At 37.9% G+C, this 23050-nt stretch overlaps 1 protein-coding gene across 1 annotated transcript in view; it reads left to right on the forward strand.

Moving 5' to 3' along the window:
* LOC149552335 (S-adenosyl-L-methionine-dependent methyltransferases superfamily protein) overlaps positions 1–23050 on the forward strand; it is a 177915-nt gene that overhangs the window by 88647 nt on the left and 66218 nt on the right. The window contains exon 10 of the mRNA XM_089787871.1: positions 18568–18653. Within this exon, the coding sequence (XP_089643997.1) occupies positions 18568–18653 (86 nt within the window). The remainder of the gene's footprint in view (positions 1–18567; positions 18654–23050) is intronic.

Here is a 23050-nt window from a genome sequence, read left to right on the forward strand (position 1 = left end):
TGTGTTACATCATTTGATCACATTGATTGAGGGGATGTTGACTTTCATTGTTGTTTTTCACATCGTTCTAATATGCTCTTGTTTGATTTGGGAGTTGCACATGACAATAAACTTTGATGAACGCACCACTATTTTTTCCTCAATTTATTTTCTGATTATTGTAATCTTCTTTTGTTGACTTATATGAGAGTAGTGAATAAGTGTGCTATAGATGGAATGTATCAATGGCCCTTGCATACTCTATTCAATAGGAGCTTCCATGATTTTGTACCTAACTTGGAGTAAACTATGGCGAGATCTCAAGAACCCATCATACTGAAAATAGCTCATGTTAATTAAACTCTCCCCTGACTCTAGAGGTAACTTCCTCATCCAATCTCCTGTTCGACATCCTTTCCAATTTCTTTGTACTCAACTTGAATTGGCAAGGGAGGGCCATTGAGTTGTTACGGTCTTGGAATCTTCTCGTCACTGGTTAGGAGTTTGTTTGTTGTTGTCTTTGTTGTTTTCAATCAGAAGATGGCCATCTGCTCAAGTGCACATCCTCCACGTCAATTATGTTCCACATATTGTATGGTCCTTTCTACCACTTCCTTGTGTAGTTCATCAATGTTTATTTCCCTCGATTTTCTTTCACATGTATATATATCATGGCATTTGTGAATTAACACCCCCAGGAAATGCTGCAACATATTTTGTGGACCTTGTTCATGGTGCATGTTTCTTTTAGTGAGACATTGGATACACTCGGTGACAAAAAAATTCTGTCTAAGACATTTTGATGAGCAGTTCACATGCTTTCTCTGATCTCCGATACACCCTATACACTATGTTCATGCTTTCACATCTCGGTATCTGCTGGTCACATTGCTTGGAGGTTTATAAAGACTTTTCAACAAATGTATTTGTAGATAAACCATGATCGCACTTGTTCAAGATCCGCAGCTCATTTGGTATTTTCTACCATCGTGTTCTATAGGATGCAAAAGAGCATAAGAGTGAATGTTGAATGAATGCATTGTCTGCATATATCTATAAGCCTCATGGAATCAATATCTTCAACTATACTTTGTGATAGGCAAGTCAAATGTATGCAAAAGTTGTTGAAGTCTGCATGTTTCATCTTCTTTTCTACATTTGCAACCTAGCTTTGATACCATGTTGAGTAACATGGATCTTTTCTGCAAATGTAATAATATGGCCATTGTAATTGATATTTTCCAAATGTTGATTTCGATCTCATATAAATATGAGAGGAGAAGACATGTCTCCAAGGTTTAATTATCATTTAATTAATATATATATATATATATATATATTTTCATAATAATAATAATTTGTATAATATATATATGTGTGTGTGTGTTATGATTACACGAATACGTATATATAGAAAATGATGAGTTACCAATAACAACAATGTATCTCAGATCGAATTTATCTGACTGAAGCTACAACTTTAACATAAGGGTCATGTGATAATTACACCCCTTTATAATCAATCCTCGTCACCTTGTACTTGGATCCTTAATTTATTTTATTAATTGATAGTCCATACTCCATAGTAATTATACCAAAATGTTATTTAATTTAATAATATAATTATTTAGATGATGCCTAATATTGTAATATGTCTTTGAGTAGATATATTGATAATTATTAATTATTTAATTATCTTATATATATATTTATTTTATTGATCTAATAATCAATTATGATTATTATTAAATTTTATTATTGGAGGGGGATATTACAAATAACCAGAAGACACTTAACCATACTTTTGATGAAAGAACCCGATCTATATAATGCCTCATCCCCTTAGTCGAGAGTATTTGTCAACCTGTTCCAGATAGATCATCCATAAAGCAAGCAAACTACCTGTAGTAAAGCAAGCAAACTACCTGTAGTGCAGAATGTTAGTTTCTTCTAAGGAGATTATAAGAGATAAGCCATGGATACTGCCTCTTGAATAGCCTTATGATACAAAGAACAAAGCCTTAAAGATCAGATTGCCAATCTTAGGAAATAATTAGCCCAAGGAGAAATTTCTCGTATTTTTCGATTACAAACAAACTGACTGAGCCCTGGAAAACAAATCAGAAGAATCTATGCAGTGAAGAAGGCCTTTCTATCAAAGTTACCTTCCCAATCAGCAAAGTTGAACAAAGATAATATTTTTAAAACAAGACCCATGACACATCCTTATCATAATTTTACATTCTAATTAGTATTTAGCCCTCTTAACTGCCATTACTTCTAATATTAGAAATTATTATTAGAAGACCATGAAGACAGGAGAAAAATATCAACCAAACCAAGGCTAGAAGAATTAAAACTAAGTGCTTTAGTGAAGCTGATCTTTATCTGCACAAAGGGTGAAGTTGTTAAATATACTATCAAAGAAGATGGATGCTTTGCCTGTACTACAGGGAGTTTGGGCCAAACAGAAGGCAGCTGAATGCGATCTTCGGCGACTCCGGGGAGCTTTGAGTGCAGGGATGTCTTACCAACCTCCTTCTCAATGTGTCCTTTTGTTTTTAGTTGTTTGGAAGATGACTTTCTTTTTTTGGGGGATAGATGTAGTACGTAATACAATAAAGTATTGTAGTAGTTAGCATTAGTTTAGTTTGTTGGGATGGGTAGCTAGGAGGCAAGGGGTTGTGTCCCTTGGTTCTCCCAACCAACTGATTGATATATAAGACTCTGGAATATAAACATTGCACATTTGATGTTTTGGTATGAATAAAGTAAATCATTTCCTCGCCAACTTGGTTTTGTGGTAATAAAGTACATTCGATGTTATTGCTTTGTATATATATCTTTATTATTTTGTGAACTTGGTAGTATTTCCATTTTACATTTTGGCACTGTTGCCTAAGTTCGAATCCGGAGATCATTGGCAAGATAGGATGGAGTGATGGGAAGACCCTTCCTACAATTTATACAAGTAACAAATAGTGATAGAGAAGAGGAGGAAATAACCAGAGAAGATCAGTTGACATGCAATCTGGTGATGGTCTGGAAAGTTGTGGTCGATCGGTACGTGCAAAGGGAAGCCCATGAGAGAATGGTTCCTAAGAGCATGGTACACAACGAACTTGTAGTGCCACTAACGTTGTATGATCTACTTGGACATATTCCTTGCCTATTGGCAAGAAACTTAGTACGTGTTGAAAAAGAAAGAGCTGAAACAAAGGAGGAAACAAGTGCTCCAACAGTTCGCTGAAAGGACATGAGAACGCAACTTGGAGAAGCGTGATAATCCTAGGAAGGGAAATAGACACTAAATAAGTTCATGTCCTTGATTCCAAACAAATATCTTAGGCAAGTAACGAAGGAAGAAACTGAGGAGGAAGTTGCCTCGAGGACATTACATCTCCAACAATAGGAGGAAAGACATCATAATTTAAGGGGACAGGGGGACCCCACCTGAATCCAAGAAGGGTTGATTGAACATACAATTGAAGGAATAGCCAATTTGGCTATTTCTGAGACTCTAGGAAGGAAGTTAGGATGCAGAAACCTAGAAACCCCTACGCGTAAAAAACGTCGACAGGAACAAAACCTAAGTGCAGGAGAAGGAGATGCTGGCGGGTCGATTGACCAAGAATCTAGCCCATTGAGAGGGAGCTTCCCATTAGGACGAAGTGTTTTGTTAGGAAGGAGCATCCCATCGGGAGGGAGCTTCCCATTAGGAGGAATGTTCCATCAAGAAGGAGTGTCCCATCAGGAGGGAGCTTCCCATTAGGAGGAGTGTTTCGTCAGGAAGGAGCGTCCCATTAGGAGGGAGCATTCCATTAAAAGGGACTGTCTTATCAGGAGGAAGCATCCCGTTCGGAGGGGGTGTTTCGCCAGGAGGGAAAAAGGGCAACATAATGGCAATGGACAAATAAAAATTGCCTAGATTCACTTGGGACGATTTGGAGGACCCCACTCGTCACTATAAAACATGCATAACCATATGGCAAGCAAATAGAGAGAATGATGCAAATGAGTGGCTAAATGCATTTCCCACCACACTGAGGTATAGCCATCGACTATTATGCAAATTTGGAGGTAGGCAAGAAAAACACATGGAATAATCTTCGTACAACCTTTGAAGAAGAATTCAGACTCCTTGGGGTCAATGATGAAAGAGTGACAAAGATTTATAATACAAGGCAAAGAAAGAATGAATCGGTTAAAGCCTATAGGAGGAGGATGAAGGAATTGATAGGAAAACTTGACAACAAGCCCATAGATGGACTGAAGAAAAGGCGGTCCATTGAAGGACTGACGCGGTCCCTAAGGAAAAGATGAAAATAGTTCCACCATCAACCTTTGTGGATGTGTGTACGTGTGCAATGGACATAGAAAGTGACAACAAAACCTCGAAGGCAAGAAGGCATCGAAGTGGGAGTGGAAGTTTAGAAGAAAGTGGGGATGAATCCAAATCCATCCAAGCCTTGAGAAAGGAAATGAGGTGATTAATGAAGGAGGTAATGGGAAGTAAGGAAGAGTAAAAGGAAGCGAGGGAGCTATGGTGCACAAATTGTGAAAAGGAGGGCCTTACAAAAGGGACATACCCGTGGAAAACATTATGTGAGATTTGTCATGTGTTGGGACACGCAAACAAAGATTCTCTCTACAATCTAAAAACACAGAACACACAAGTATTCTTCACCCAGGGAGAGCAATGTACACCACCCTCCACCCCTCCAAGGAAGACAAATATAGAAGCCTCATCGGAAGGATATAGAAATAATAGAAGAGTGAGTAATAACAACAACAACACCACAACCCAGCGAGCAATCCAACACAATTCTAAGGGAATACTCATGATCTAATGTAGGCGGTGCAACAAATGGGGCATTTTGCACGAGATTGTCAAAATGGAGGACAAAATGGAGGAACACTGTGTAAATGGTGTGGACCAGGCAATCATGAGGATGCGAATTGCCCTAGGCAAAAAGGGGTGAACATGTTAGATATGGAAGAACCAGAAAGTGAAATCCTTGCTATCGCAAGGATGCAAGCCAGGAAACTTGTCTACTCGGATGCTACTATGGAGAAGGAACAATTTCATGAAGCCAGGAAGAACATTCAAGATAACATGCTTGTAGAAGGGAAGGGAAGGCTGGATAAACTTCATATGGATGGGGGTGTACTGAATATCATGAGACAAGTACTAGAGACCACCATCTTGGTAAAAAATGCTGATTTACTGGAAACATTACTTGAGCTATAAGTAGCATTAACACAAGGGGCAAGCATGAGAGGGATACCCTTCAAAGAAGAGAAGAAAGAAGAAGCACAGGTCGAGAAAGAAAACAACACCTTATTCACTACAAGAATGGGGAGGACACCAACAGTAGTGGAAATGGAAATACTGGGGTATAAACTGTCGAATACTATTGTTGATGGAGGCTCTAGTGTAAATGTTTTATCTGAAGAAACATGGAAGGCAATAGGGAAACCCACACTCTGGCCACCTACATTTCAACTGGTGGGAGCAGACCAACATAGAATCAAGCCAATAGGAACCTTGATGGGACAAAAGGTACTAATTGGTACATAACAAGTCTTCCTTGATTTTGTGGTTATTACTCTAGAGAAAAGCGATATGACGCTTTATTGGGAAGAGGATGGCTGGTTATGGCCAAAGCTACCCATAAGTGGAAATGAAACACTCTGTCCATTGAGTCAGGGGGCGGGAAGTACACCATAGACTTGAGGACCCAGTTTTTAAGTCAGGACATGACAATAGATTCAGAAGCAGAGGGAGAAGACCATGAAGGAGTGGAATTAGATGAGGAAGGGCTGCTAAGACTTGGGGAATGCTCAAAAGATGAAACAAGCTCCCTGAATGGATTATTTCATCGGTAGATGTGAGATTATGAAGTTTTCCAGCCAGAATGTAATATGTTGCAAATCCAAAATTAGAGTCTAATAAAAAGTATCTAGAGTGTTATAAGGAATACAGAGAGGGTACAACAACCCTTAATAGGGCACCAATACACATAGTTGAGGAGTTGGGATACAAGGCGGTCAAACTGCAGATTATAAACCTTAGGGAAAAGGGGCAACCCAAGGAGATTTTGATAGGGGATGACTAGGACCTAGTGTTGAAGGCGACGACTTTTAGAATATTTTTGGAGTACAAGGGTGCCTTTGCTTGGATGTACATGGACTTGAAAGAAGTGCTTGTGTCCATTGGATACGACTGGTACCTGGAGCAAGACCAGTACAAAATTGACCTTACAGAATGAATAAGAACTACACAACCAAGGTCCAACAAGAAATCACAAAAATGCTAGAAGCATGGATAATATTCAAAGTACAAATGAGTGAATGAGTATCTCGTATAGTCATATCATTGAAGAGGGATGACAACCAAATTTGGAAATGCGTTGACTTCAGATGTCTGAATGTGGTAACTATAAAAGATCCATTCCCTATCCCCTTTACGGATAGCATCTTGGAAGAAGTGGTCAACCATGAAATATACTCTTTCATGGACTGATTTTCAGGGTATATACAGATTAGTATTGCGGAGGAGGATAAGCTAAAGACTACATTCATGGTTGAAGATGATGTATATGCCTATATCGGGATGCCATTTGTGTTGTGCAATGCACCAACCATGTTCCAAAGAATCATACTACACATCTTTGACAGTATGTCAGCAGGAAATTACAAAGCTTTGTTGGATGAATGGTCTGTCTACAGTGGGATGGAGCACCACCTCAAAATTATTGGCAAATGCATGGATAAATGTCGAAGAGCAAGGTTGGCCTTGAATTTGAAGAAATGCAGATTTATGGTTCCACAAGGCAGACTTCTTGGTCATATCGTATGCAAGGAGGGATTGAAGACAGATCTTGACAAGATCAGGGTCATTTTAGATGTGGAGGCTCCATCAGATGTAACAGGTGTCAAATCCTTCTTTGGGCATGTAGGGTACTATAGAAGGTTTATAAAAGGATTTGCGGAATTATCCTTACCTTTGGAAAAGTTATCGAGAAAAGGAGAACGATTTTGTTGGGCGGAAGAATAGGAGGGGGCTTTCCAAGAATTAAAGAAGAGACTAGTAGGGGCCCCGATCCTCATATGCCTTGACTGGATTAAAGAATTACATGCCCATGTGGACGCATCCAACTATGCAATAGGTGCCACTCTGGTATTGACTGGGAAGGAAGGACTAGATCACTCTATATATTTTGCAAGTAGCTTACTATCAAAAGTAGAGCACAACTACAATACCACTGAAATGGAAACTTTAGGTATGGTTTATGCCGTACAAAAATTTAGACATTACTTACTAGCTATGCCTTTCACATTTTTTGTTGACCATCAAGCATTAATGTACCCGGTAAACAAGACGGTGATTCAAGGAAGAGTAAGTAGATGGTTAATTTTATTGCAAGAATTTACCTTTAAGATCATAGTCCGACCAGGAAAAACTCATATAATTGCCGATCAATTATCAAGCTTCAAGTTAGGAGAAGCCTTTGGTAGTGGAGTGAATGAAGATTTCTGAGATGCACACCTATTTCAAATCGCTGTGCTACCCCAGGGGTACCGAAAAGATTGGATAGTATTTGTCAATAATTACCTTTCCCAAAGAGATGTCGACAGTAACGAGGAGAAAGATTGTGCTCAAAAGCACAACATTCTAGGTGATCGAAGGATTATTGTCCAAATTGAGGCTAGGTGGGGTATTAAGGAGATGTATCATGGAGGAAGAAATTCCAAGAGTAGCAAAAGAATCCCATGAAGGATTGGTAGGAGGTCACATGGGACCTGATACAACAGCAAGAAAGGTGTTATTGGCGGGATTTTGTTGCCCACGTTGTATGCAGATTCTAGGGTATGAGTGTTGAGTTGCGACACCTGTTAGAGAGTTGGCAAACCCTTAAAAAGAGATTTCATGCCACCGTTTCCATCTCAACTGCAAGAATTATTTGAACGTTGGGGGCTGGACTTCATGGGACCCTTACTCGTAAGCAATATCCGTTGGTGTAGGTACATAGTGGTGGCAACAGAGAATCTTACAAAATGGGCAGAAGTACGGGCTCTACCTGATAACACAACTCTTAGTACCACTAGATTTTTGTATGAACAAATAGTAACCAGATTTGGGATTCAACTCCAGTTGAGTGATAGAGGGGTGCATTTTGTCAATCACACCATTAGGGTAATGACATGTGAGTACAAAATCTTTCATTCCTTTTCTAGCCCCTATTACCCAAGAGCAAATGGTCAGTAGAATCCACAAATAAAATATTGGTGACGATGCTTTACAAGACCTGTGGAGTGGAAGGACAAGATTGGGAAGAGCTACTTCTGACGATGGTGTGGGCATATAAAACTACGTATAAGGCCAACATTGGGAAAACTCCCTTCCCACTAATGTATGGGCAAGAAGTTGTGTTACCAGTAGAATACACATTACCAAGCTTAAGAATAGTGATACAACAAAGGCTAGGGGATTAAGAAAGTTTAGAAGAAAGACTCAATGCCTTAATAAAACTTGATGAAAGAAGAATATTCACTCAATGGGTGATGTAGGTGGCACAAAGAAGGCGAAAATTTTGGCATGATAGGCATTTAAAAGGGTTGAGTTTCCAACATGGACATTTGATACTTAAATACAATGGAAAAAATGAGGTCAAACCAGGAAAGTTTAAAGTAAAATGGTTGGGACCATATAAGGTCTTGGAAGTCAAATATAATGGGGCACTAAGATTATCCACCTTGGATAATGTACCCCTAAAAGACCTAGTGAATGAGTCAATATTAGAACCTTATAAAGTGAGGACGAAGCCTTTGACTATTCGGTCCCTAGAAATACAAGGTGATAAAGGGGAATCAATAGACGGGCACATTAGCAAACCATTATTAAAGTCCAATTCCAAAATCCCTAGACTTCCAACTTCGAGGAGAGCAAGTGTACAAACAAGAGAATGCCGAACAAAGATCAGAGGAGGCATGCAGGAGAAGCATAGTTGTACGACAGACGCATGGGAGGAAGTAGGAGACACTGTATGACATGAGGAAGCAAGAGGCACACAATAGAAGCATAGTTGTATGACATGCATACATGAGGAAGCATAATACACCGTACAACAAAAGGAAGCAGGAGGCATTGTACGGAAGGTGGGCAGTGTACGGGTGCTCAATTTGGGATTCGTAAGAGCAACTACCATACAAGCAGCTATTGTATGGATAGCTATTGAACATACATCTACTGTATGGAGGACTGCCATATGAAGTGCTATTGTACGAGCAACTGTACAACTATCCGTACGAGATGCAGAGGCGTGGGAAGCAATTGGAAACATAAAGGGCAATCAAAACACATACAAGATTTATAGACACATAGCTAGAAGGAATGATTGTGTAAGGGGTACAAGCACGGTCGACAATTTCCAAAAAACGGTAAAGTTAAGTCTGGGGAACCCTAGCAAAGGAAACATCATCGATTCCAAAGAAAATAAAGGGTCTTGTGGGTGAGGAAGATGGTAACTAAGAAGGATGTAGAAAGGATTACAACGGAAAATGTCAGCTTTGGAAGTGTCATGGGAAGCGAATGCCGCACCTGGTGGGAGCACGCAGAAGACAATCATCCGCTTAAGGATGCCTTGTAGAATGCGGACGTAGACAAAATTATTTCCATTCTTATGTTTGATTAAAGTAGTTCGAACCAATAATGCGTACCATGATGGCAGGTTATGATAAGAAGGTGAATTGGTCAGTGATCCAATATCTACATCAAAAGCTAACAATCTCCTACTCACCCAAGGACATAAACAAGGTTTTTGGAATTCTCAGCAAAGGACAAGAATTGGTAAAATCCGTAATGACAGTAGAAGAAAAGAAGAAATGGTTGTGACTAATATGCAGGAAGGATCTCACAAAATAGGAACATGAAGGAATTTTGAAGAATAGTAGGGGTCTCAAGAAAATCTTCATCGCCAATAATGAATGGTGATGCATTGTGGACTTAGTGAAATGTAAGTTCACATCAGGAAGCTGCACCTCGGATATTTCTCTCTGGATGTTGCCCGTGGTTGACAGATTGTATAAGGGGCAAGTGTACAATTGGGTACAATTTCTTTCAGACAGACTCCAGGAATTCATGGAGTTAAAGCACAAAGCATTCTACATGCTCCACCATGCAGTGGCCCTATTCTTGGAAGCACCATGGACCCAGGTGGATAGTGGGCATAGAGGGGCGTTAATTCCAGCTAGTAGGGTGGAACCCTACAATCCAGCCATGACATATTGGCTTCGCATGGACACCATGGGAGTAGGGTCCCATAGCGGAGAACCTCGGAAAAAGAAACCAAAACAGGCAGTTGCAGTTGAGGAGCAACAACAAAAGGCATTGGTTGGCAGTCAGGAAGAGGATGAGGGAGAGAGTTCAAAAGGGGATGTGAGTGACACAGATTCAACTTCTTCAGACTCCCAAGAAGCTGAAATTTGCCTAAGTCACTTAAAGGGAACTTGAGAGTAGTTACCTTCCTACCACTCAGGGGTGGGCCACTACCAATAGGACTATCAAAAATTGTTAAGATTTACCATACTGAGAGTAGCGCAAGAGCCACGATTGGAGATCAGAGTATGACTCATGATATAGGAGTTGCTTCGGTTCTAGGAGGGGAGGTAACTCATGGTTCTGGTACGATGGCAGTAAAGCATCAGGACATCCAGAACAAGGAGGGTGGGCCACTAGAAGGGGATAGTCGTATGTGCCAACAATAAATTCTGTAATGGGGGACCACCAGATTGTCATTACCGAGGGTAACAAAACTGATTCCCCCAGATCAACACACTTGCACTAAGGTGATAAACTTGAGATGCGAGACAAAGTGCACACATAAGGCGAGGTTGCAAACATCGTTAGACCCTGAAGTAGTTCACTTGGTTGCTTTGGTAGTGCAATCACTAGAGGCAATGTATACTTGCTACCAACAGGAGGAGGGGATTAATGCTAGGGTGGATATACCTATGGAAAATACAGTCCTTGAGGAGGCTGACAAATTGCTTGAGGAATAAGGGATGGTATCTTTAGTGCCCTCCGTGGTAGTAGAAAATGAGGATCCAATAGAGATATAGAGCGAGAGGGTGGAACCATCAGATGCATTCTCATTTACAGCGAAGGCAGAACTAATTCTCACCGAGTTGTAGGCTATGGAACATTCCACCAGGGAAGTCATAAAATGGGCTAGATCTCAGAATATTGAAGTAGTGGTGTAAGCAGTTGAATCATTGGCAATATTTATGCATAACAACTGCCATATAGATTGGAAGCTGTTACAATAGAGTGGGTATAAGCAAGAGGAATTGGTTGCAGAGTGGACAAGGAGGTACAATATTCCTTCCGACCTGGAACAACAACCTCTCATGTAGACCCTTGCAAACATGGAAGTTTCTTTTTGCAAGACCTACTTGGAACTCCAACGGGGCAAAAGCTTGGATAAGGAGTTGGAGATGGAAAGGGCTACTCTTCAAAATAAGTGGAAGGCCGAGAAAGCTGCCATGGAAGAGACTTGGAGAATGGAAAAGGCTGCCTTGGAGAACAGGATCACTACAATAGAGTCAAAGAAGAGGGATGCTTTGTGTGTACTACAGGGAGTTCGGGCCAAACAGAAGGCAACTGAACGCGATCTTCAGCGACTCCAGGGAGCTTTGAGTACAGGGATGTCTTCCCAACCACATTCTTGATGAGTTCTTTTGTTTTTAGTCATTTGGAAGACGAGTTCTTTTTTGGGGGGATAGATGTGGTATGGAATACAATAAAGTATTGTAGTAGTTAGCATTAGTTTAGTTTGTTGGATGGGTAGTTAAGAGGCGAGGGGTTGTGTCTGTTGGTTCTCCAAACCAAGTGACCAATATATAAGACTCTGGAATATGAACATTTTACTTATTATGTTTTGGTATGAATTAAGGAAATCATTTCCTCGCCAACTTGGTATTGTGGTAATAAGTTACATTCTATGTTATTGCTTTGTAATTATCATTATTATTCTGTGAACTTAGGTAGTATTTCCATTCTACAGGCATCAACTAGGCCCTTCATAGTCCATCCTTTTGAACTTATCCATCATTAAGATTTTGTTTTGCAAAGCTAGCTAAGAAAAGGCTCCGGCCCTAGGAATACAGAGAACATCCTAGCATAGTGTCTAAGTGATAGCAATCTTAGGGTGGCTCTTTAAGCTAATAAGGTAGTTATAACCATCCTTTGGGTTATAGTCCTCATTCTTTAAGCCATCCCAAACTAAGACATCCTCTTGCTGTGAGAAGGTAATTTTCTTTCTCTTGGGATGTTATATAGAATGGATAGTTCACTAGAGGGGATGTTGAAATCATTAAAGGATTTCCAACTCCACCCCTTTGGACTATCCTTATAAATTTCCCCATAATCTTTGACATATAACCCTAGGCTCTCCTCTAGTACCCTTCTTGAGGTATGAAAGCCATTTTTATAATAGCCTGATGACCCCCCCCAAGAATCCAACCAGAATCTAGCCCTGTTACTCTTTCCAATTTTCCATGTAATTTTGTTTTGAATGATGAATCAACAATCAAACATAAGATTCCACAGTTTAGAAGCCTAGGAGGGTTTCTTGTCCGTAACAGACCTACGACATCCTTGGTCTTTAAATATATGTAGTAAAGGATCCTAGCCCATTTTAGGTGAGGGTTTTTGAACATTCTCCAAATTAATTTTGCTCCTAGAGCCAGAGCTTGATCTTTTAGGTACCTTAACCCGAAGCCCCCTTCATCTTTAAGCCAACAAATTTTATCCCATGCCATTAGGGAGATTTTAGTTTTGTTTTCAAAGCCTTGCGAGAAAAAATACTCAAAATTTTATTTAGGGCACCCCTCTTTTAAGCTAGGAAGCCGATATCAAAAAGTTGATAAATGGGTATACTTGCTAAAACAAATTTTAAAGTGATTCTACCTGCAAAGGATAGCTACTTGACAAGAGTGAATTCTTAATTTAATTTTTCCAAAAGGCTATCCCAAGCCACAAAGTTTCTCTTGCCTAGGTCTAAATGAATGCTCAAGTATTTACAAGGAAAAGTTCCAATTTTAATGTTCAAGATTTTACAGATGTCCATTTGGGTAGTGATAGGGGAGTTGAAAAGAAGATTTTAGTTTTGTTTTTAGAGCCTTGCTAGAAAAAATCTCTCAAAGTTTTATTTAGGGCATCCCTTTTTTGAGCTAGGAGGCCAATAGTAGAAAGTTGATTAATGGGTATACTAGATAAAACAAATTTAAGTAAAGTGATCCTACCTACAAAGGATAGCCACTTGCTCTTCCAAGAATGAATTCTTAATTTAATTTTTTCCAAAAGGCTACCCCAAGCCACAAAGTTTATCTTGCCTAGGTCTAAATGAATACCCAAGTATTTTCAAGGGAAAGATCCAAATTTTAATGTTCAAATACAAATGTCCATTTGGGTAGTGATTGGGGAGTTAAAGAAGAAGATTTCAGATTTGGATAAATTAACTTCTTGCCCAAAAGCTTGCATGTAATTGCATAGGAGACTGTTACATCATTTGGGCCTCTTTAACACTAGGTTGACCAGAAAACATCGTATTTTGAATAAACTGCTGATTAGTGGGCGGATCCTCATTGTTTGAGGACTGAATACCTTGGAGTAGTTTATTAGAATGACTATTGCCAATAGTTCTACCAAAAGCTTCTGATATAAGAATGAAAAGGAAGGGGGAGATATGATCTCCCTTTCTAAGTCCCCTAGAAGGGGAGAAGAATCCCTCAGGTGTATCATTAATGAGAAGTTTGATTAGCATATTGGGACTTCCATTGTTCTGTAGGGAGTAAATTGCTTCTTGAGCAATTATGATACCATCATAAATAGATCTTCCTTGGACAAATCCAATTTTTTCCTCACTAATGAGGAGAGGGAGGAGCTTTTGAATTTGATTAGCAAGAGTTTTTGACAATAATTTGTAAAAAGTATTGCAGAGAGCATTAGGTCTAAAGTCCTTAAGCTTTCAATTTAGTCTTGCTCAGGAATTAAAGCTAGAAAGGCGTGGTTAACTTCCTTAAGGAGACTGCAAGAATTCCTCGCACCCTCCAAGGTCTCAAACTTTATCTCCCAGAAAGTGCCCACATTGTTGGAAAAAGCATGTAGGGAAACCATTCGGGCCAGGAGACTTATCAGGGTTCATTTGGAAGAGAGCAGCTATAACTTCCTCTTTAGAAAATTTATTGAGAAGGATTTTATTAAGATCCTTAGAAATAATTTTAGGGAAGTTATTCAGAAATGAGGATCGAGCAGATAAGGGGTATCCCTCAAGGTTGTTAATGTTATTCTAAAAAAAATGAGCAACTTCTTTTGCTACCCCGGATGAGTCCTCAATACAGACTCCATCAATATTTTTAATTTTTGTTATTTTATTAACAAATCTTTTGAGTCCGGTACTATTATGGATTTTTTTTGTGTTTTTTTCTCCTTGTAGCCATAATTCTCATGATTTTTGATGCCAAAAGATTTCTTCTTTGGCCAAGATATCCTTCAACCTTAGTTGGAGGCTTTTCTCCTGCTAATAGAGAGTTTCATCCATTGCAAATTTCATCACCTCAGAGTTAATCTTTTCCGTTTGGGCTTCCACATCGCTTTTTAAGTCAAAGATATTGCCAAACAATTCTTTGTTCCATTGGATGAGGTTACTCTCAATTGATTTTAGTTTTTGAACTTAAACATTTTAGAACCTGAAACTTTAGTATTTTTCCACTGATCTTTAATTTTATCAAGTAAGTAGTCATCTTTAAACCACATCTTCTCAAATTTAAAAGGGTTTCTAGTAGGAGTACCCTCAAGCTCCATGTTTAACAAGACAAGGTAGTGATTTGATCCTGAAAAGGGGAGGGTTTCAGAAGTAAAACAAGCGATAGGAACCATCACATTGCCAAAAATAAAAAAACCTATCCAGCTCTTCAGCAATTTGGCTAAAACCTTTCCTCCTATTATTCTAAGTAAAAGAGTTATCCTTAGTTATCACTTCTATTGTTAAAATCAATTGAGGCTTGAGATAATTTTTATAGCCCCCCCTTTTTTCTGAGAATGACAGAATAGCATTTAAGTCTCCATCTATAATTTTTTTTGAAGGTCAGAAGTTCCTCTTGATTTAATTTAGTTTCTTGTATTAGAAGAATGTCTTGTTAATAATTACTAATACAACACTCTAGTAAGCACTGCTTGTTAGGGGCATTAAGGCCTCTAAAATTCAATGTTTTGACTTTCATTTCTCTTTGGGAAGGAACTTCCCCTTCTCTACATCAAATAAGTCAATTAGTTTCACTTGGCCCTCAACTTCTGCATCCTTAGAATTTAACTCATTTAGAGACTTTCAACCTCTTTTTTCATTATTTCTTTGTTATTAGGAGAAGCCAAGTCTTCCTCAGTTTGTTCTATACCTCTCAGGTTATCCTAATTGGCCATATGAATCAGATCATTACTGAAATGATCCATTGTGTAACATTCCCCCGCCCCCCCAATTCAAGGAGTTTTTCGACGAACACTACTTTTACGTGATGCATTTCCTCACAACTTCATTAGTAAAAGCCATAGTTCCAAGAATCATGGCGATTCATGCGATTCACGCGATTCGGCGATTCGATTCAAGCCAAACGATTTTTTGTGAATCGGTGAATCGAATCAGCGATAAAGGGTTTATGAAATAAGTTACTCACTAAATTTCAAGGGTTTTTTAAATTTTCCGATTCATGGCCGATTCGATTCCGATTCATGGCCGATTCACGATTTGATTCGGCCTTGCCGATTTTGATCCGATTCCGATTCTTGTTACTTTGGTAAAAGCATTAATTAAATCCACAGTATGTTTATCACAGTAGGAGTCCTTTTCCTCCGAATTCAAGCCCAGGAGGGAAGCATTGGCGTCACGCAAAAGGCTTGAACCCGGAGCCATGCTTGAAGAGAATTGTGGCTCTAGAGGTGTGTTTGCTTCCTTAGGAGAGGAGTCCTTGGACTGAGAGGGGAAGACCTTGGTGACACCCGCTTCATCTGCATTCCCTACTACTAGCTTAGTGATTGCCTCTTTTGGAACAAGATCATAGGTAGGTTGTTGTCCAACTTCCAAGGGAGAAGAGGGCCTCAACTGAGCTTCCTTCCCTGAGCTAGGGATGTCCACTATTTCCCCTTCCTCAACAAGAGGCTCCGGGGGTTGATCAAGAGCTTTTGGGGAACTCTCCTGGGATAAAGCCCTCCAGTGATGACAACCCCACCTTAGGATTGAAGGAAACCACCACATTAGAATTAGGGTTTGAAAAACCTAATAGATTCAATTCTATAAGATCCTCTTGCTTATTACAAGAACCACACAAGGGCGGTTTCCATAACAAATTGCTTGCCAAATTGCCAAGATATAACTCTGGCTTCAAGTAGTAGATGATTGATTCGTAATTATTGTTAAAGTATTAAACACACTTTTTGATAATTCCATTTCAATCAAGATTTTAGCATCCGAAGGAGAGGTAAATGTTTCATCTAGACCATTAAATTTGCCTATTGAATCCCCACTACGTTTGAGAATTTTGCTTCGTAAAAGTTCCACTAGAACATTTTTTATTATAATCCATTTCAAAACTTTAACTTTGTTAAAGGAATTAGGGTTAAAATTAGGAAACCATTGGATAAATAACGGAAATATCTTAAATTATTCTATGTATTTTAATTATGGAAATAACAACCAAATGCTCAACTGCATAAAAGGCACACTATAACACAGTCTCAGATAATCATCCTGCAGTAACATCATAAACCTCAAATGTAAAATGCACTAAGTCATGCCATACAGAATCATGATACAGATATGGTCGAAATATTATAAGAGTTAGCACTGCTGCAGGAACCAATTTAACTGCAGTTGATCAAGTGAACTACAATGTAACCATTTTTCACATCTCAGGGGTAAACATGGAACAACATCATGATACCATATATGTCCAGGTAAGCACTGACACAAACCTTAGTGAAGCCATCTAATGAATCATAATCACATAAATGAGGTAAAAGCATAACCAATCCTGCTGATACAATAACATAAATCAAATCAGCCCAAGGGTGTAGACCACTTGCGGGTCTTAACAAGGTCACTCAGAAAGCAAGAACATCAAGGTTGCATCCATCAGGAGGACTTACAGAGTTCAAATGGGAGAGGCACTATATGTTTTACATGTTTAATAACAGCAGCTTGGTCACAAACAAATTGCAGAGTGGCTGTGTGGGTATGCACTAATAAATGGGTGTCATACATGCTTGGGAAGGGCTGTACCAGCTCTGAACTATAAATGGGATGGCAAAATTGGTATGCCATTTCATAGCATTTTAATGTTGAGCTTTGTATGCGATTCCATTTACCCATTGATGACTAATGACAATGTGTATTAGTCTTGGAATATGTGTGGATTGTTCATAATGGTGTTCGCAATTTAGTGGTTGCCATTTAGTGTCTGGTTTCATTTATGTATACTGTTATAAGTATTGCTGTTATTCATTCAGTATATTGGTTGGTTTCAATATCTATTCACTTTTGCCAAACAAACAAGGAATAAAAAGGAAACAAACTAGTAAAACAAGGGCATCCGTTACAATAGAAATTTTCTTTCAGAGTCTAGATGAAGATATGAAGACTATAATCTCCAGAAGTTGATTGTCATTTAACACTAGCTGGCAAGATATGTATTTTGCTGAAATGTGTCGCTGAAATGACAGAATGTTTGCTGATATTGTCTTCTAATAATATATGTTTAGTTGCCTATAAAGTACATTACAATTTTCCATTTTGGACTCCAAAATAAATACATATATTAGTGCAATGTCTTATAATAATTTCAACTATTTGACTTTGGTGCACTGGAATTTGAGTCTTCAACATGATTTTTAGCCAAGAACTGGAATATTATGTTAAGGTGCTTAAGCTGGTATGATATGCATATTGAGAATATAAGATCCTTTAATGTGTACTCTGACATAGATGGAACGATTGTTTGCACAATTTGTTTTTTGGAATGCCAGATGGAGCTTTTATAAATATACTTTTGTCTTATTGAAATGCAAGAGCTGAGTGAAACCTCATTTGGGTTTTACTAAGATAAGGAACAATAAATGTTATTGAATAGGGACAATTTTAGATATACGTCTTCTTAAAGTTAGGCAACAAGGAATGCCAATTGTTATTTTATGATAAATTTGAGATGTAGTTATTTAAATTTAAGCAATAATATTGAGAAAATTTTGAAGCAATTGTCTTTCAACTTTATGGTTTAAACGTTGAACATTCAGTAATACATTAAGTTTATGAGGCTTTATAATTATATCAATTTTGATGAAAAAACAAAACAAAAAATAAGCTACATCCTTTTAAATGCAAAAGAGAAATAAATTGCTTCTGAAGGATTTCACTAGGTCTTCCATCCATTTTTATTATGCTTATTTTCTTTTGACATTTCTCGTTCAGATAAATGGTTTTCTGAGCATTATCTAGTCTATAAAGCTGTAGAGTTTTTGTTTTCAATGTATTTCAGGTGTTGCCTTGCTTAAAGTTGGAGGGAAATTAATTTATTCCACCTGCTCATTAAATCCAGTTGAAGATGAAGCTGTTGTTGGGGAGGTTGGTCATATTTGGAAAACCTGAAATCAACCGTTTATACACTCTTGTTTCAGCTAAACCATTTGAAATTTGAATATGCTATTTTATTTTGTACTTTAGTGGTCAATAAATGTATCTTGAAGTGGTTACCGTGTATAGGTTTGGAGTTCACTTTTAAATCTAGCTGGTCAGTTGTATCTATCTGATCTGTTAACTTATGATGTTATTTTGATTTGACCTTTGCCAACATTTGAGTTCTTGACTCACTTTTAGCAGCGCGTATCTGCTTTTTATTTTACATTTTTTATTGTATTAGCTTTTCCCACAAATAATATTATAAAATCCTCTCTGAGCAATAAAAGTAGTCTGTGTTTTCAATTTATAGACGCATGTTCCTTATTCATATGTTTAGCATGCCTGATTGAGTTTTTGAGATCTAGGAAGCAGTTTGGAAAATTATATAATAATTTTTATATATCGTGAAGGTAATTGCTTGCTATTTCAAACATCATATTATATTTGAAATTTTTCATTATAATTAGTCAATGCATTAAATATGTCATTTTTAAAAATAGGCTATTAATTGATTGACAAATTTCCCTGAAATGAATTTTTACATCATTGTCTTTCAAAAGCCAAAAAGCAACAATCATTAGTGTCAAATAGAAGAGTTTGTATGAGATTGCCATTTCAAATTTATTTTCTGCCCGGTATGTGGGATCTATTTATACATCATGGCAATGGAAATAATTAATTTGGTGAGAATCAGTGCTAGAGTTCACATGTGAATTGTCGAATTCAGGGGACTTTTAAAAAAGATCTTTTTTTTTTTTTATAAAAAAATTGGCCCAATGAATGTGGATAAAAAACTAGAGAACCAATACTTGCCACGATTTACACAATTCAGCGATTTGATTTAGCCAGGGCAATTTTTTGCTAACTCTAATTGCATCACTGATTTTTTGGCACTAATCGTCAGTTTAGGCGATTTCTTCAAAAACCACTGAAAATCGCTAGAAATTGCCCAAAAAATCTGCCATGCGGCAGCCATATTGGTCAACTCAAAAACATGAAATTATACAAGTTTTTTAATGATCGTTTTTACATTTTCTCTTTCTTATAACCCTAAAAGGCCTTCTAATTGTTTAGCATGAGAAGATGAGAGGATACTCAGAGGCAGACACCTTTGTAGAAGGCAGATAGGATACTTAGAGGCTGAGGCTGAGGCTCTGACTGAGCTTGAGGATGATGATAAGGCTTGAGCTAGAGAATGGTTTCATGCTATTGCTAGGATGTCAACTCTTACTAGGCTCTATGCTGATACGGTTTTGCACCATGTCTTGGGGCCATTGGTATTTTCTCAAGCACAAAGGTCTAGCAATGGCCTAGAATTTCAGAGGTTTGGGACATTGTAGGAGTTGTAAAGCACAAAATGGTAACATGTAGAACTGATGTTTGCAGTCCATTCTGAATTGCAAATTTTTATTGGCCATGAGTTTTCAAATGCCATAGTGGATTTTTAAGATTTAATATGGACAATTAAAGTCATAGATCTTGCCGTACTAAGTTGAAATCATTGATCCACTTCCAAACTTATGAATAGTTAGTTGTAGACACTTTGTTTGAGCATGCATATAGTAATGGTAAAAGTATTTGCTGCTAACCCAATTCCAGATTCTCGGAATAAAATAAATAGCGCATTTGGGTCGCCATAACATCTCCTTTCATTTGCATCTTTAATTTTTGAGTGAATTATATTGTGTTTTTATGAAAACTATGGGTTGCCAGTAAAGTGCAAGTGGTGATCATACACTTGAATTGTTCACATATTATGTATTTTCTATTCTTGAATCCTTTGCATGCTTGTATAAGTCAAATTGTGTGAAGAGCAAGTTAAACTGCATAGGATTCACAAACCCTAATTGCAGTGAGAAAGCCTAAGCTTTGCATTCAAGCAAAATGAGTCATTCAGCGGGTCATTGTAATGACCCCTTTTTAGCATGACCATGATAGTGGATGGTTTTAACCTATTATTAGGTCCTTGTAGGCTAATACTGGTGATTAATTGACCCTGTTGAGGGTTATGGCTCCATTTGGTGGGACTTACTATTTGTAGTAAGTCAATGGATGGTTCTGATGAGCTCAAATGAGTTAGAGGAGTTCAATGAGGTTCTCAGTTTTTATTTTTAGCTTTTGGTTAGGGCTCCAAGAATCTTGAGGGAGTGTCTATTTTTAGTTCGTCACCCTGTTAGGCTCATTCATCACCCTGCTTCATTAGGATCATTGATGTCTTGTCAAATTTGGATTGTGATGCTTCTTCAGTCATTTTTGCAAGATAGTCAAATTATGATTTTTATTTAATTAAATACACTTAGGTTGCTATTTTTGCTGGTATTGTATATTGGTCACCTTAGTGTCATAGCTCATTGGAACTAGATTGGAAAGTTTTGAATCGTGGGCACAAGAAATAATGACCTCGTGTGTCAGGATATTATGATATTGATGAAAAGGTTGTTTTTGGACCCAAAGAAAGTTAATAGATTATATTATTCAAATGCGTGCCTAAGTATAAAGCAAAGGGCATTTAAGTGAAAAGGGTCTTCAGGAAGCTAACTATTGAAGTGATAAGGAAGATTTCTTTTATTGTTGTGAAAGCAACAACTTGTTGTAAATGAAATCATTCTTGGATATCTTTTGTTTGCATTTGTTGAGAAGTTGGTTTTGAGGGTTAAAAGGATTGAGCTGAAAAAATTGTGAGTTTCTTTTAGATTTGTTAGCACTATTAGTTGATTTCAATTGCCAATGAATTGTGCCACCTATTACTGCTGTTTGGAATAATTTTGCTCAATTGATTCATATTGAAGAAGACATGTTTTACTTTTTTGAATAAGCAGCTACTACTTATTTTCAGCCCCCCCGTCAAAGCTTACCCTATGTCCCCAAGTGACTGCTTAAGCTTGTTTTATGCTTTAAAAGAATCATAAAAGTATCTTCATGCTAATTTTTTATTAGCCCAAAAGGATAATTTGGAGTCTTCTCCTATTCTCATGGAGTAGTTGTTGCTTAACCAAAATCCCTGAACTCACAGCGAGTTAGGTAAGTTTGGCGCATTTGTGGATGGGTCAAACCAACCGAGTTATGCCAGCTTGGCTCATCAAGTTTTGGGGCATGACTTGCCCAAGTCAGCAAGTTGACATAACTTGTTGGATCCGAGCACGCATAACTCGATTGAGTCTTAGCATTCGCTTGCAAGTTTACAATGCAATTCAACACTTGGCTCAGGGGATAGGAGGATTTATACAGATATAACATTTAAGCATAAGCTACATTAAGTTGTATTTATATAAATATTATGACTTTGTTTGAGATAGGTTTCAGCTTCATAGTAATTAAGATGCAAAATTTGGATTTTGATGTTTTTCAAAAAATTCCAGAGAAAAAAAATGCAAGATTTGGCATGCCTTTAGCACTCTAAGCCTCCATAACCTATCATGGCTTTCTGAGGTCAAACTGAAGCTAAAACAAGGATTGTCTTAAAGGTTTTAAGTTTTGAACAGATTTCATCCAAAATCCTTTTGGTTTTAATTCCATATTCCTAATAGACTTGGCGAAAATTTACATTTTATGGATTAAGGTAAAAAATGGGCTTTGTAGGCACCCAAAACCCAAAAAGTATTAGTTTACAAAAAATGCAGTTATGTCGAAAAGAACTATGCTGGAAAAATAAAATAAACCTGCACAACATCTAGCAAAGCTACAACCAAAACCAGCACTAACCTAAACCAAACAAAACACACCAAACATAAAGAAGACAGAGCAACCCAATCCGAAGCTAGTTCCTTAAGAATTTTAGCACCTTGAATCTCTCTTATGTTTGGATCATCTTTAGGATTCTTCAGAGCCATGGTCATTGTCTTTCTATTGAGTTTGCCCCTCATTCTTTCCCATGGGCCTTCTGGAACATCTTGCTAGTCTTTGTCTTTGCTGTTTAAGTAAACTTTAAGCTCAATGCTCTCCGCATCCATCTTCCCTTGACTGTTCATAATCTTCGTGATGGAAGACTGGATTCTATTATCTTTTCCTTTTAGGGTTTTGTTAACTCTACCCGCTACATCCTTCAATTTAGTCAGGATACCTTCACATATTCCTTCCAGCCTTTTCCTTATCTCTGCTTCAATGTGAAGACTTTTCTTCAGGGTATCCACCTTCTCTCTAAGGAAATTGTTTCCCTTATAAACCCAGCTATCAAAGACCAAAGATAATGCGACTTTATCCTTGCCTGTCCTCTATATCCTTGGCTACAATTTACATTTTACATATATGATTGATTTATCATTTATGTTCATTGTTTATGTATGTGATGACAAATTAGCTTCCATTTGCTGATCTTATAGTGTCTTTAAGTTTTAGTAAATAAT

The sequence above is a fragment of the Cupressus sempervirens genome, chromosome 6, assembly GCF_028749045.1.
Source record: "Cupressus sempervirens isolate cs-2001-9-10 chromosome 6, ASM2874904v1, whole genome shotgun sequence".
Classification (NCBI taxonomy): domain Eukaryota; kingdom Viridiplantae; phylum Streptophyta; class Pinopsida; order Cupressales; family Cupressaceae; genus Cupressus; species Cupressus sempervirens.